The sequence below is a fragment of the Nomascus leucogenys genome, chromosome 11 (genome assembly GCF_006542625.1).
Source record: "Nomascus leucogenys isolate Asia chromosome 11, Asia_NLE_v1, whole genome shotgun sequence".
NCBI lineage: Eukaryota > Metazoa > Chordata > Mammalia > Primates > Hylobatidae > Nomascus > Nomascus leucogenys.
This window is the reverse complement of record NC_044391.1, coordinates 64,583,749-64,599,148: the sequence shown is the minus strand read 5'-3', so window position 1 is coordinate 64,599,148 and position 15,400 is coordinate 64,583,749. Positions and strand designations below refer to the sequence as shown.

The window sequence follows — 15,400 nt, the reverse complement described above, 5'->3', positions numbered from 1 at the left end:
CTATGTAATCTCTGCATGCAGCTACAACCCTGTCAATTTGGAAAGTGTAGGGTAGCCATATTCAGCCATTTTGACTGCACAAGCAGAGAGATCCTATTTGGAGAAAAAGAAGAGAAAAGCAGAGGTGAAAACCAGGTTGTCAAGATCTATAAGATCCTCCAATATCCTCATAATAAAGCCTCTTATCTGCATATGTTGTCTTCAAATGGTTTGTTTCTTACAGACACTTGTCTTAGCCTTCAAACCTGCTGACTTCCCAACTCTGTGGTTCAATTTCCAAGCCTCTTAAAGTTAAAAAACAAAACCTGATATTTTTTTTGGCCCATCACACAGGATTATGTTGGTACTCAAATAAGTCTATTATATATTATTTGAAAACTGTAAACTACCATACAAATCTAAGGTACTATTCTCATGACAGCTCTGGCAAATGTTCACTAAATGGAGACACAATAGGTGAAGAAAAGTGGGAAAATATTTGTGGCTAGAGCAGAGCAAGGCACCCAAGACCCTTGCAGCTTTTAAGTCAAACTACTGTACTGGCAGTAAATAAGCACTTTCTGGTGGCTGTCAGGGTGGTCCCAACCTAACTAGACATTCCTCTTCTTCAGGACTGAGAATACAGTGGCCTTTCCCAAGCACGAATATGTAAGGATTATATTTTGCTCATCTGTACTTTTGAGCAACGCCAACTTCCTTAAGCAATTTCCCCGAAGCACTAGGATATGAATCAGTCAAAACACTGCAAGTCAACTCTGCAATTTTCTCTCTGCTCAGCAATGTAGTCAAAAACTGGTAAATCAGGGTGAACCATTGTGTCAGGAAGAATTTGGTTAGAATGAAACTCCTCCCTACATTTCTTAAATCCATACAAGTCATAAAACTCAGATTTAGTTTATTCCTGAATATGAGAATATGAAAAACAGAGCTCAGATAACAGGGAATAGAACATAACCTTGTTTGCTGTGATCCTTGTAAAGAAAAACAATTGCAAGCCTGTTAATCACTCATTAAAAATACATCGTATAGTATTTGAACAGTGATTAACTTGCACTTATATTATTGACCTGAATAAATTATTTGTTCATTAGCAGATTATAATTTTGTGTATGTGTCACTTCAAGGCCCTAAAAATAAGAACTAGCTTCCCACCTAGCAGCAGTAGAGAAGCAGTACCAAAAAAAAACAAAACTCCCCCCCACAAACTAACATTACCTTTCAGGAAGGAACTACATGTTTGTAAAAGCAGGAAAGGAAAAGATTTTTAAGTAATATCTGCTGCTACCTTACAAATCTGTCCAAGTGAATTTTGAATAATTACTGGATTAAATAATAAACTGCCAACCTAAAGCAGAGCAGGATTTGCAATGGTATAATCGACCACAGAGGGATACTCAAATCAGCTAATCTCTTAGTGGCTGTCTCTTTCGGGAGTGAAGAGAAAGATACACTGAGTCTCTAAATGTGTCCAGCTGAAAAGAAAAGTTAATAGTGTGAGATTAACTCAATTTAAAATCGTGGAAAAATTTGATGAGGCAGTCTACATTCTTTCAAAACAATGGATAAAGGAGAAGGCTTTTCTACACTAAATGGTATCGATTATAGGAAGAGTAAACCAAGAAAAATAATGTGCACATCTTTTTTAAGCTGCAAAATGCCTATTTGGCAAAATGATCACTTCCGTTTTTGAGCATCCCTTTGCTGAGGCAGCGAATGGCGGCGTCGGCGGGGTCGTCAGAGAGCAGACGTCGGAGCACTGAGCTGTCTAGATTCTGCAGCATTTCCCCCCCGGAAGAAGCGGGAGAGGCGGCGGCAACAGCAGAGGCAGGACCCCAAGCAGAGAGCCTGGATCGCGAGGCCGGGGGCTGGACCGCAGCCCGGCACCCAGGAAGGGCAGCGGGGAGGCGGGGACGCTCGGGCACTCAGTCAACCTCACGGGGCGGGGCGGCCGCGGGTCGCGGGCGGATGACGCGCCGGGGCCGGCGGAGGAGCAGCCACTTCCTGGAGTCGCCGGCCGGGGCCGCTGGCTGCACTCAGCGCCGGAGCCGGGAGCTAGTGGCCGCCGCCATGTCCCACCAGACCGGCATCCAAGGTAACAGCGCCCGGCGCGATCTGCAGGGAAGGGGCTGCCGGGAGAGCCGGGAGAGCCAGGAGGGCTGCAGGATGGGCAGGGCTGGAGTCGGGCCGGGAGCCCCGGAAGTCGGTCTCGCGGGGCGAGCCGGGCCTCGGCGCCTCTCCGCGCTTCTGCTTCCCGGGCGCTGCCGGCCTGCGTCCTCCTACAGCCCGGTCCCTGCTGCCGCCACGTTGCAGATTGACCCGAAATTCGGGGGAGCGAAGGAAATTGGCTTTCGAGGCGGCCTGGTTGAAGGGGGCGTGCCTTCCACCGTCCCCGACAGTGGCCCAACTTTCCCCCTTTTGGTCACGTAGGGAAGAGCTGGGACAGTGGAGGCGACTGGGGCTTCCCTACGCTGTCGAGAGCCAGGCGAGTTTTCCTTTTCATGGTCCAAAGGAGAATATTACAGGACTTTGATTACAAAAAGAAACATGCCAGAATCTTTCTCACATCAGTAGGGGTGCTTCCCAAAACTCTCCCGCATTTTCTCCCCAAATAGGAAAGTGAGAGTTATGTTCTGAGAAATCTCGAGTGTAGCGTGTGTTTTGATCTTTTTCCTAGATACTCCCCAAGGGAAACTGATCTGTATGGTTGCCTGTAATGCGTGCAGACAGTTCAATGTGCAGTTATGTCTGACCTCCATTATTTCCTGGTTTGGAATTGGGCAGCCTGCAGGTGCTAACCTTATCAAGAGTCAAACAATATATCCCCGGGTTACTCACGATCACTTAACGAGTTCTAGTGTAAACTCAAGCTCTTACTGTTAATAGCGAGTCTTTCTCCCAGATGAACACTTAATTGTATGTTTTATTCGTAAAGATTTTTGACACCACCGCACACATCCCCCTGCACGCACGCAGAAGCAAAATAGTCTCAAATCTAAAAACGTTGTTTTATTTATCCGCATTAATTTCGATATATAAATATGTAGTTACTGACTCTCAAGCTTGAGCCTTACAGCAAGCACTACCTACTTACATAGTGGTGCTTGCTGCTAATAGACAACACAGGAACGAAATTAGAACGAAATTGAAGCTTTAATAGGAGCACAGGGGTTAGTTATTAAATACATATTTATTCAATGAGTTTAATCTAGCTTTTGGAGAAATGCAAGTTAGAAAAATATAACCAGAATTAAGATTGAATGCATTTTATTGTCTTTTTCTTTAAACAAGCTAGGATATTTGATATTTACTGTTGTTTTTAACGAGAAAATACAGAAAGTGAATTGATGAAGGAGTGTCTGTCTGTCATAAGCCTGAAACTGAATTAGAGAATGAAAGCAGGTTTTCAATATTTTTCAAAAGAGCAAGAAAAGTTTTTCAAAATTGTAATTTGCTCATTATTGGGTTTGAGTAACTTCAGTATATTCACCCCAGTGTTATTTCTGCACAGAATTATGTAGCTAAAACAGATTAGAATTATTAACATACTTTTAAAATGCTAATATTTATATTTCTTAATTGTATACAGTCTTCATTATTTTATGCGGTAAAGTTTTATAATACAACAAGGATGCTACATGCTCCAGATTTTTTCTTTGTATTCTAATTAATTTTTCCAGTATAGATGGGAAAGTATTTATATGTAAGTATAAAAAGTTTACTTTCTTTATCTTTTTCCACAGCAAGTGAAGATGTTAAAGAGATCTTTGCCAGAGCCAGAAATGGAAAGTACAGACTTCTGAAAATATCTATTGAAAATGGTTAGTTAAATATTTTAAAATATTTTCTGTTCCTGGATTAGTGGCTGTTGTATTTTTAAACTTACTGTGTGTTGTCAGTGATTTGAACTATTAACTAATGTGAAGCAAGTTCAAATCTTACCTTAACGGTAACTTGGATTCCTCATATTTTGTGCAGGTCCCTATGGGCCCCTGATTTCATTCTGAATTATGTGACTATCAGGCAAACAGAAAGATGTTTTTTGATGTGACTTCTTCCTCTTTTACTTTTTCTGTCTTAGTTTCTGCACCACAGTCCATTTCTAATGTCAGTGCTTCCATCTCTGGAATGGAAATCACTAAACAGGTGATTATCAAAAAAAAAAAAAAATAGTTACTTGTGAAATTATTCAATAAAGTTTGTTTTTAAATATAAACAAAGGATTTCAAACTCCCATTTTCTCCATTTGATTGCAACCTTTGCTACAGAAATGATCATTACCCTTTCTTGTTTTGGGAAAGTTCTGAGAATATAACAAACTACAAATTGATTCTTTAAAAATAATTCTGTAAACAGGGAATCTGGTTGAGTGGGAGAATCTTTTAAATCAGGCAGATTTGAATTTGAACAATTACTGTTATAGCTACTCAGTCACAACTGAATATATTAAAATATTCCGGCGGCCTAATTTCTTAAATATCTGAAAATATTTTGCTTTGGAAAAGTAACTTGTTCTTTCACAAACTGGAAGCAAATCTAATTTGTTTTCTATTTTCTGCTTATGTAAAAAATACCAGAATAGTTTGTAAAATATGCATTCGTTTACATATAACATTCAATAGGAATATATGTATATTGTAAAACAGCGTATTTTTAAAATACTGAGCTAAAGTTTTTAATGCCATCCCTTCCTAAGTGACTAGTTAAGGAACTAAAATGGAAAAGTTAATCTAACTAGCATCTCTACAGAAGGAAAATGGCACTACTTCCTAAATTATTATTTTCTGGTTTTACTTTTTTGTTTTGTGAAAATTTTTAAATAAGGAAAATTCCAAAGACTAAATTGTATCACAAATAACTTATATCTCCCCTTTATTCATAACTGCTAACATTTTATCATATTTACTTCAAGCATTTTAGAAAATTCAGTGTTTTTCTGGTATAAGAGCATCCCCTTTAAACAATTTTGCTTCTGACCTCCTTCCCCTGGGGCAACTACAGTTAGGAGTTCTGATACTTGTGCACTCTGTTTTTATGTGTATCCCTAAATAGCATATAGTGCTCTTTGATTTACATAAACTGCATGATACCATCTTACACTATCTTTCCTTTTTCTGAAAATGTTACATTTGCAATTAGTTTTGATAGCTCAATAATTCATTTTAAATCTGAACAGAATGTTATATGACTATGCCACACATTATTTTTCCTTTCTCTTATTGATGAACATTGAGGCTATTTCCAGTCTTCACCGTTACTGTATAGTGCTGCAGTGAACACCTTTGTATTTATGTATAAGAGATTCTGTATGCATAGTAGATTCACAATTTTACTTGATTCTGCCGAATAGCATTTCAAAGTGGCTATACCAGTGTATGCATCTAGGCAAATGTTTAAATCTGTAGCATTATGGCCAAATAAATAGGAGTTAAACATGGTTTTATTTAATATTTCTTACTGTACAATTCAATGTTAATGTCAGAAATTATACTTTTGAATGGTAGTTTAAATATATTTTGTTGATAAGCACAGACATTTTGGAAAATAGAAATGTAACCACCCATTATTTGACCATTCAATTCAACTGTCATGATCATTTTTATATGTTTCTTTCTTAGGTTGTGTATATTAGAAATTTTAACCATGTTCATAAAAAGTTAACAGTTTTTATAATACTCTATGTCATAATTACTTTCTATGTTGCCACCTTTTTCTTTTCTACTTTTTGATGTGAATAATAGTAACTGGCAAATGACTATATATTTATTTTTCTAGTCTTCATCACACTACCACTTGGTATTTCAAACTATTTACCTATCTTTCTAAAAATAATTTTTCATAGAGCAACTTGTGATTGGATCATATAGTCAGCCTTCAGATTCCTGGGATAAGGATTATGATTCCTTTGTTTTACCCCTGTTGGAGGACAAACAACCATGCTATATATTATTCAGGTTAGATTCTCAGAATGCCCAGGGATATGAATGGATATTCATTGCATGGTCTCCAGATCATTCTCATGTAAGTAACTTTTTTATAGTTTGTTTAACATTAAATGCTAGAAAGATGTTTTTGGAATTTCTAGGTCAAATAAAGGTTAAAAAGCAATAATTATTTCCCATAGAAGGGAATGATCATGAGGAAAATCCTTGGATTGATAACAGAGAATCAGGAATAATGTGCTCAGATTCGAGAGTTTTGCCCTTGAAATCAAAATAATTACAGGCCGGGCATGGTGGCTCATGCCTGTAATCCCAGCACTTTGGGAGGCTGAGGCGGTCGGATCATGAGATCAGGAGATCAAGACCACAGTGAAACCCTGTCTCTACTAAAAATACAAAAAAAAATTAGCTGGGCGTGGTGGCGGGCACCTGTAGTCCCAGCTACTCGGGAGGCTGAGGCAGGAGAATGGCATGAACCCGGGAGGCAGAGCTTGTGGTGAGCAGAGATGGCGCCACTGCACTCCAGCCTGGGCAACAGAGCGAGACTCTGTCTCAAAAAAAAAAAAAAATTATTATTATTATTACTGATTTAAGATTTAAAAATTTGTGGCAATGGCAATTTTTTCTTTTTTTTTTTAAGGCAGAATCTCACTCTGTTGCCCAGACCGGCCTGCAGTGGTGCAGTCTCAGCTCACTGCAACCTCTGCCTTCCAGGCTCAAGTGATCTTCCCGCCTCAGCCTCTTGAGTAGCTGGGATTACAAGCATGTGCCACCACGCCCAGCTAATTTTTATATTTTTAGTAGAGACAGGGTTTCACTGTGTTGCCCAGGCTGGTCTCAAACTCGTGGCCTTAAGTGATCCACCCACCTCGGCCTCCCAAAGTGCTGGGATTACAGGCGTGAGCCACTGTGTCCAACCTAATTTGTGGTAATTTTAAAATGACTCCATGGGCCTCTTAAAAATGAAGGAAACTGCCTGGCCCTGAGAGTAATAATTGTAATAAATCTGAGAACTAATTGAACATAATATTAAATTTTGTTAGTATTATCATACATTAATCACTGCCATTCAAGTGATAGGCCTGCATACAAGCAAGTATTTTAGGAAAGCTGGTAGTAGATTGACTGTATAGAACAATAGACAGAATTAATATATGAATATGGCCCAATATTTAAAAAATTAATTTGAATTTTTATTAAAAAATAATTATTTTTAAAGTTATCTAGATATTGTTCTCAAAAGATCATCCCATTCCTCTTTAATTCCCCATGTTCTATCTGAAAGAAATACTGGATTTGACCATGCAGGATTATGAAATTATTTGTTAATTGGTAGTTATCTTTAGTAGCTTTCCATAGATACTAGTTGACTCTTTAATTTTTTTTTCCATCTTTGTGGCCCTCCTAGAATGGTATGTGCCATTGGTAAGCCGTGAATTTTGATTCTTAACAACTGAATTCGTAATCTTTGATACAGCTTTGAGAAGAATGTCACTATCAAAGTTACTTCATTTCAGTTTTCCTCATATTTCAATTTTTTATTCTTGAACTTATGAGTTTGAAAAATGAAGAATTTAAGCAATTTATATTTTTTTCAACTTTAAAATGTGGCCAGGCACGGTGGCTCACGCCTGTAATCCTTAAACTTTGGGAAGCCGAGGCGAGTGGATCACCAGAGGTCAGGAGTTTGAGACCAGCTTGACCAACATGGTGAACGCCCGTCTGTACTAAAAATAGAAAAAATTATCCGAGTATGGTGGCGCACACCTATAATCCCAGCTACTCGGGAGGCTGAGTCAGGAGAATCACTTGAACCTGGGAGGCGGAGGTTGCAGTGAGCTGAGATCGTGCCATTACACTCCAGCCTGGGCAACAAGAGCAAATCTGCGTCTCAAAAAACAAAAAAAGTGGCATTGTAAATTGAAGTCTATCTTAATAGCCATTGATAGTTTAGATGCCCATGTTAATGATGGTTATTTGTACACACGTATTTTAGCTATTATAGTGGGTGGACTTGAGCTCAGTTTTGTTTTTAATGTGATTCAGGGTATTGTATTCAGAATGTGCTTGCCTTTGTAATGTTATGTTTTCGTCTATAAACTAAGTAAACTTTCACAACTGAATAGGTTCGTCAAAAAATGTTGTATGCAGCAACAAGAGCAACTCTGAAGAAGGAATTTGGAGGTGGCCACATTAAAGATGAAGTATTTGGAACAGTAAAGGTATTATATTTTTATGTGGATTCTATATGTTGCAATTAAAATGATTAAAGAAGAACTCCTAGGTAATGGGTAATTGATATGAATTCAGATGGATAATCTGAAAACATGAGAATAAGAGAAATACTGTATTTCATATGATATTAAAGTTAGCTGTAATGAATATGTAACTTTGAGTTTATTCATTTGTATCTATTTGACATTGACAATAAGTGGTATTGAAACATACTGATTCTTCTAAAGTATATGGTAAATATATGTATTTACACATATATACACAAATTGAAACACTGAAATATATTTTTGAACTTTTTTGTTTGTTTAGAGCTTTTCTGATTCAGAAAGTCATGTAATCTAGTGGATAGAGCACAAGACTAGATGGGAATATATTGCTTCTTCACCATTAATTGTGAAGTGGGCCGGTTTCTCAATTTCATGAGTCTCAGTCTTCTAAACCACAAAATTTTGATGATAGGTAGACCTCTTTGTAGTATTTTTTTCTTTTGACATGAAAACTATAATAATTTTCCATGAATAATTACAAAGAAATTATATAAAGCATTATAACATAGTATTCAGAATCTGAATATGTTGATTATTGGATAATCATTGGGCAGTTTTCTCCAGAAGGTTAATTACAGTTGTCCTATAGACTTACAGGATGACCAGGTTCAGTATTTCACTTTGCCAGTATGAAACTCATACAAAACATTTAGTAATTATAAAACTTCATATCAAATGAACAGTGGGTACTCCCTTTAAAAAGTTTTGAAACTTAAAATTGAGGATTAAAGAAAAGTAAAAAGATATTAAAATTCATAATGCTATTTATTTTCATTTAAAATCTCTTCTGTTAATGATTTTGTTTTCCCTAAAATAACTTCACTGTTGTTTTACTTCTAGAGAATTACTGATTATAGTCTATTCTGTACTTACAGGAAGATGTATCATTACATGGATATAAAAAATACTTGCTGTCACAATCTTCCCCTGCCCCACTGACTGCAGCTGAGGAAGAATTACGACAGATTAAAATCAATGAGGTAAGTTACAACTTCAAAGTCTTTGCAAGATTTTAAGTGTTTGAAAATACTGTATTTTTAATTAATAGATGTGGGAGGATAACTAGAGATTAAAGAAGTTAGGTAGCTTAGGTTAATTCCGTTTAGTTTAGAGATAAGGCTATGTGCTTAATGTCTTTTCAGAAAAAAAAGTTAAAATGAATATTAAACTTTATATGCATTTTATAAATAGCTTTTCCTATAATCTTCCTGTCAGAATAGTAAATCTTCCTTTTGAAGTACAACTGTTGTGAACTTTGTACTTTGAATACTATATAGAGAAAAAGTGTGTGTTACCCATTTAGTGCAAAGAATGTATCTAATAAGGTTGCCTGAAGCAGATTATTGTTTTGTTGGCTTTCTAGAGAGTCTACAAATTAACTTCTATGAACTCTACTTGAATAGAGATATATATGGAAGATTATTATTTGAGTACATGTTGAGCATATTAGAGTCAATAAATTTCAGCCATATTATTTTGTAGTTTATCATTATTTTTAATGTGTTTTCTACAGCCATTCTAACATTTGGAATAACTACTGTATTTCTACTTGGACTTTACAGAAAAGAACAAGTGGCTGAAACCACTATTCATTAGCCGAAACCACTGTTCATTAGCCTGAGTTACAGACAGTAGGAATCAGTCTAGAGAATGGTTGAATATCATTTAATATTAAACTGGTAGCAAGGATCTGTCATATTATTTTAATTCATATTTGAGTAGGGCTTTTTATGTGATTTTTTTTTTTTTTTACAAGTTTGATAGTTTGTTTTATTCCTTGCAATCAGAGCCCAGAGGATCATATTGGGGTATGCATTCGCATATGTTCTATGATGTTTTCATTAACCAATATCATTTATGCTGTAGAATCTCCATTCATTTTTTTAAAAGTAAAATTTCTATTGGACTTTCTGTTGCAACACTGCAAATGAGACTCTCCACTAGCTATCATTTATCAAGCATAAAAATCTTAAACATGTGCATTGAATGCTTTCTTATCTTTCTCCTCTTCCAGTACATGCACACCATGTTCTTAGTAAAGAAATCTCTTAAGTCTGGAACTTCTGCAGTAGTATAACTTGTTGAGCTGTGTTGTCTTTGTACACTGTTTGTACTCCTTTCAATTCAATGCATGGTGTTTGTGTTGCATTTTCTGTCCAACAGAATAAAGTAAAGTTCTATACATATTGTATGTAGATTGTTGTTTATAAATTCTATCAAGTAAAATTTTATAATCAGTGGTGTAATCTGATGACACTCTAAAGAAATTGTGCCAAACCAAACATGAAAACAAACCCCCCCAAACCCCACTAACTTTGTACACTCATTCAAATGTTCACTTCCAACATTGTCGTAAAGATGTGTCATGCACTCTGCATGTTGACAAAATGCTAGCAGGACCGTAAACAAATGTGAAAAATAATTTTAATTATAGGTTGGGCTAGGGTTGAATGATACTATTTTATAGAGGTTGGGTTTTCTTATTTTTGCCATAGGATATTGCTAACTGCTAAACTTGTAAATTAAATCTGTCATACTTAGGTACAGACTGACGTGGGTGTGGACACTAAGCATCAAACACTACAAGGAGTAGCATTTCCCATTTCTCGAGAAGCCTTTCAGGCTTTGGAAAAATTGAATAACAGACAGCTCAACTATGTGCAGTTGGTAAGAGATGTATAATGATTATTAAGTGGCTGCTCGTTTTGGTAGTTTATGGCTCATATAGGGTTTTTTATTAATGGATTTTACATTTTAAATAGCTTTCTGATTTCTAAAATTCATTTTGTAAATGTTCGTTGTGAAAAAGACAAACAGTCCAGAACTAAGTTCCTCCTTTATCTCTTAGTCTTTTTATTATATGTTTTAACTTATATCTGGTTTTAATGAACATATTTTGTTTCTTATTGGCAGGAAATAGATATAAAAAATGAAATTATAATTTTGGCCAACACAACAAATACAGAACTGAAAGATTTGCCAAAGAGGATTCCCAAGGATTCAGCTCGTTACCATTTCTTTCTGTATAAACATTCCCATGAAGGAGACTATTTAGAGTCCATAGGTATATGATACATTGTTTTTAACACGTTACTTTCAGTTTGTTTATTGGTATATCAGCTCTATAGTCTTACTTATTTCTTGCCCAGAGGGCTTAGCCGTAGTTTTATGAAGTTTCTGTACTTGTTTTTATGAAGTTTATGTATGTAGTTTTATGAAGTTTATGTATTGATATGCTAATTATATTTGTTATTATTTGAACTTACAGTTTTTATTTATTCAATGCCTGGATACACATGCAGTATAAGGGAGCGGATGCTGTATTCTAGCTGCAAGAGCCCTCTGCTAGAAATTGTAGAAAGACAACTACAAATGGATGTAATTAGAAAGGTAGCCCACCTATTTTAAAATCTTCAGTTTTTGCTAAATTTTTCTTTTCATTTCTATGTAGTTTATGATGTGCTATGATTTATAAATGAAAATATTTATTTTTCTTGTTATCATCCTAAATCCTTAGGATCTCCTCTAAGGGCCTGGAGACTACCTATCATGATCCCCATCTCTATATATATCTGTAATTTCTAGTAAGCCACATGTGGCTGTTTAACTTTAAATAAGATTTAAAGTTCTGTTTCTTAATTCCTCTAGCCTCATGTCAGATGCTCATTAGCTAAATGTGGCTACTGGCTACCGTATTGGTTAGTGCAGAATTTATAGGACATTTCCATCAGTGCAAAAAGTCCTGTTGGACAGTGCTGCCAGAGCTACATACTTGTGATTATTTCTGCTCCATATTAATAAGGAATTACAGTCTCCATTATGACGGAATTATGGGATGGTTGGGAGTCTTTCCAGTTTGGGGGAAGGAAGGAATAAGCATAAACATTTGAATTTGGGAACTAAGCTACCAATTTTCTTAAATTAATTTTCTTAAGTACAGATAAGGCATGGGGAAAGATATATATTCTTGAGCCCTTAAACTCATAAAAATACAGGTCCTTAAAAACTACCAGTGTTTTTAAGTTCTGAACCCTTCATGCTTTTTAAGCTCCTAAGAATCAATCACTTTATCATGGGTAGCACCTTCTATAGCGGGGATCAGCTGACTTTTTCTACAGAGGACCAAATAGTAAGTAAAGGCTTTGCCAAGCCACATATAATCTCTGTCATATATTCCTATTGTTGTTTAACAACCCTTAAAAAATGTAAAACAATCTTATCTTGGGCAAGATTTGGCCTTCGGGCCATGGTTTGTTTACCTGTCTTGTAGAGGGCTTTCAAGTGACCAAGTGATGAAGGGGCCATGAGTAAATGTTCCTTGAATAAATAGTAAATCGCAGCAACTTGAGAATATAGTGGTGGCTTCTACTTTTAAACATTATTTAAACGGGAGCACTAAGAAAGAACCAAGAAGGAAGTAAATGTAGCTGATTATATATTCAAGTAACTCATTTAGCCCCTTTCCCCAAAAGAAGAAAGTGAAACTGTTTACATATGGTCCTTGATTCTGCCTTACTGGAATGGGTATTATTTGTGAGCATTCATATACCTGAAAACCAGCTTGTTGCTTGTATTAGGTTTTGAATGTTGTGCTTCTCATTTTATCTTTTACAGATCGAGATAGACAATGGGGATGAGTTGACTGCAGACTTCCTTTATGAAGAAGTACATCCCAAGCAGCATGCACACAAGCAAAGTTTTGCAAAACCAAAAGGTCCTGCAGGAAAAAGAGGAATTCGAAGACTAATTAGGGGCCCAGCGGAAACTGAAGCTACTACTGATTAAAGTCATCACATTAAACATTGCAATACTAGTTTTTTAAAAGTCCAGCTTTTAGTACAGGAGAACTGAAATCATTCCATGTTGACACAAAGTAGGGAAAAAAATTGTACTTTTTGGAAAATAGCACTTTTCACTTCTGTGTGTTTTTAAAATTAATGTTATGGAAGACTCATGATTTCTATTTTTGAGTTAAAGCTAGAAAAGGGTTCAACACAATGTTTAATTTTGTCACACTGTTTTCATAGTGTTGATTCCACACTTCAAATACTTCTTAAAATTTTATACAGTTGGGCCAGTTCTAGAAAGTCTGATGTCTCAAAGGGTAAACTTACTACTTTCTTGTGGGACAGAAAGACCTTAAAATATTCATATTACTTAATGAATATGTTAAGGACCAGGCTAGAGTATTTTCTAAGCTGGAAACTTAGTGTGCCTCGGAAAAGGCCGCAAGTTGCTTACTCCGAGTAGCTGTGCTAGTTCTGTCAGACTGTAGGATCATGTCTGCAACTTTTAGAAATAGTGCTTTATATTGCAGCAGTTTTTTATATTTGACTTTTTTTTAATAGCATTAAAATTGCAGATCAGCTCACTCTGAATCTTTAAGGGTACCAGATATTTTCTATACTGCAGGCTTTCTGATGACATTGAAAGACTTTAAACAGCCTTAGTAAATTATCTTTCCAATGCTCTGTGAGGCCAAACATTTATGTTCAGGTTGAAATTTAAATTAATATCATTCAAAAGGAAACAAAAAATGTTGAGTTTTAAAACTCAGGATTGACTTTTTTTCTCCAAAACCATACATTTGTAGGCAAATTGTGTTCTTTATCAATTCCGAGCAAATACTCAGATTTAAAATTACTTTAAAGTCCTGCTACTTAACAGGCTAACACAGATAAACACCTTAATAATCTCAGTTAATACTGTATTTCAAAACACATTTAACTGTTTTCTAATGCTTTGCATTATCAGTTACAACCTAGAGAGATTTTGAGCCTCATATTTCTTTGATACTTGAAACAGAGGGAGCTAGAACACTTAATGTTTAATCTGTTAAACCTGCTGCAAGAGCCATAACTTTGAGGCATTTTCTAAATGAACTGTGGGGATCCAGGATTTGTAATTTCTTGATCTAAACTTTATGCTGCATAAATCACTTATTGGAAATGCACATTTCATAGTGTGAAGCACTCATTTCTAAACCTTATTATCTAAGGTAATATATGCACCTTTCAGAAATTTGTGTTCGAGTAAGTAAAGCATATTAGAATAATTATGGGTTGACAGATTTTTAAAATAGAATTTAGAGTATTTGTGTGGGGTTTTGTTTGTTTACAAATAATCAGACTATAATATTTAAACATGCAAAATAACTGACAATAATGTTGCACTTGTTTACTAAAGATATAAGTTGTTCCATGGGTGTACACGTAGACAGACACACATACACCCACATTATTGCATTAAGAATCCTGGAGCTGTGTTGCAGACCATAGCTGAAGCTGTTATTTTCAGTCAGGAAGACTACCTGTCATGAAGATGTAAAATAGAAGTGAATGTTTTTCTGTACCATCTATGTGCAATTATACTCTAAATTCCACTACACTACATTAAAGTAAATGGACATTCCAGAATATAGATGTGATTATAGTCTTAAACTAATTATTATTAAACCAATGATTGCTGAAAATCAGTGATGCATTTGTTATAGAGTATAACTCATCGTTTACAGTATGTTTTAGTTGGCATTATCATACCTAGATGGTGAATAACATATTCCCATTAAATTTATATAGCAGTGAAAAATTACATGCCTTCTGGTGGACATTTTATAAGTGCATTTTATATCACAATAAAAATTTTTTCTCTTTAAGTTGTGTACTGTTCGTTTTTCTACTATCGTTTTTTTAAATGTTTGTGTAATTTTGCATAATTCAGTACCTGGTGTTAGGTTAGAAATCCCATTCATTTATTTGTTAGTCTGCATAAGTCCAAAAAGGATTTTAAGTAGCTTTAAACCTAGGCAAGAATAATTGTGACTATAGAGTGCTTAGATTAAAAATTTGCCACTGTTGTAGCAATAATAAAAATGCCATGAGTTATTCATTTTCTGTAACAGAAGCACCCCAGTACCGATTTACTTGACACAACTCTTTCAGACTTGCCATTGTATTCATTCATCTGAAAAATGTTGAATGCACTCCTATGTGCAATTTGGTTTCAAATCCTTTTTATTAGAGATGTGACAAAATGGATGTCTTTGGTAGCAGTTTTACAAAAGATGCTGAAATAGCTTTAGAAAGGCTCATCGTTGGGCCAGGCGTGGTGGCTCAGGCCTGTAATCCCAGCAGATCACGAGGTCAGGAGATCGAGACCATCCTGGCTAACACAGTGAAA

General features: G+C 35.7%; 1 protein-coding gene across 2 annotated transcripts; it reads left to right on the top strand.

The window, feature by feature from the left end:
* Positions 1-1,943: 1,943 nt before the first annotated feature.
* TWF1 (twinfilin actin binding protein 1) lies at positions 1,944-14,876 on the top strand. Of its 2 annotated transcripts, XM_004089646.3 has the most exons (10): positions 1,959-2,092; positions 3,741-3,818; positions 5,840-6,018; positions 8,066-8,161; positions 9,097-9,201; positions 10,009-10,029; positions 10,763-10,888; positions 11,135-11,285; positions 11,490-11,611; positions 12,836-14,876. In XM_004089646.3, the coding sequence occupies exons 1-10, from the start codon at positions 1,966-1,968 to the stop codon at positions 13,004-13,006; spliced, it is 1,176 nt and encodes a 391-aa protein (XP_004089694.1). In that variant the 5' UTR covers positions 1,959-1,965; the 3' UTR covers positions 13,007-14,876. The 2 variants fall into 2 exon arrangements, with proteins under 2 accessions (XP_003252319.1, XP_004089694.1); XM_003252271.3 differs by lacking the exon at positions 10,009-10,029 and having other exon boundaries at positions 1,944-2,092.
* The last annotated feature ends 524 nt before the right edge of the window (positions 14,877-15,400 follow it).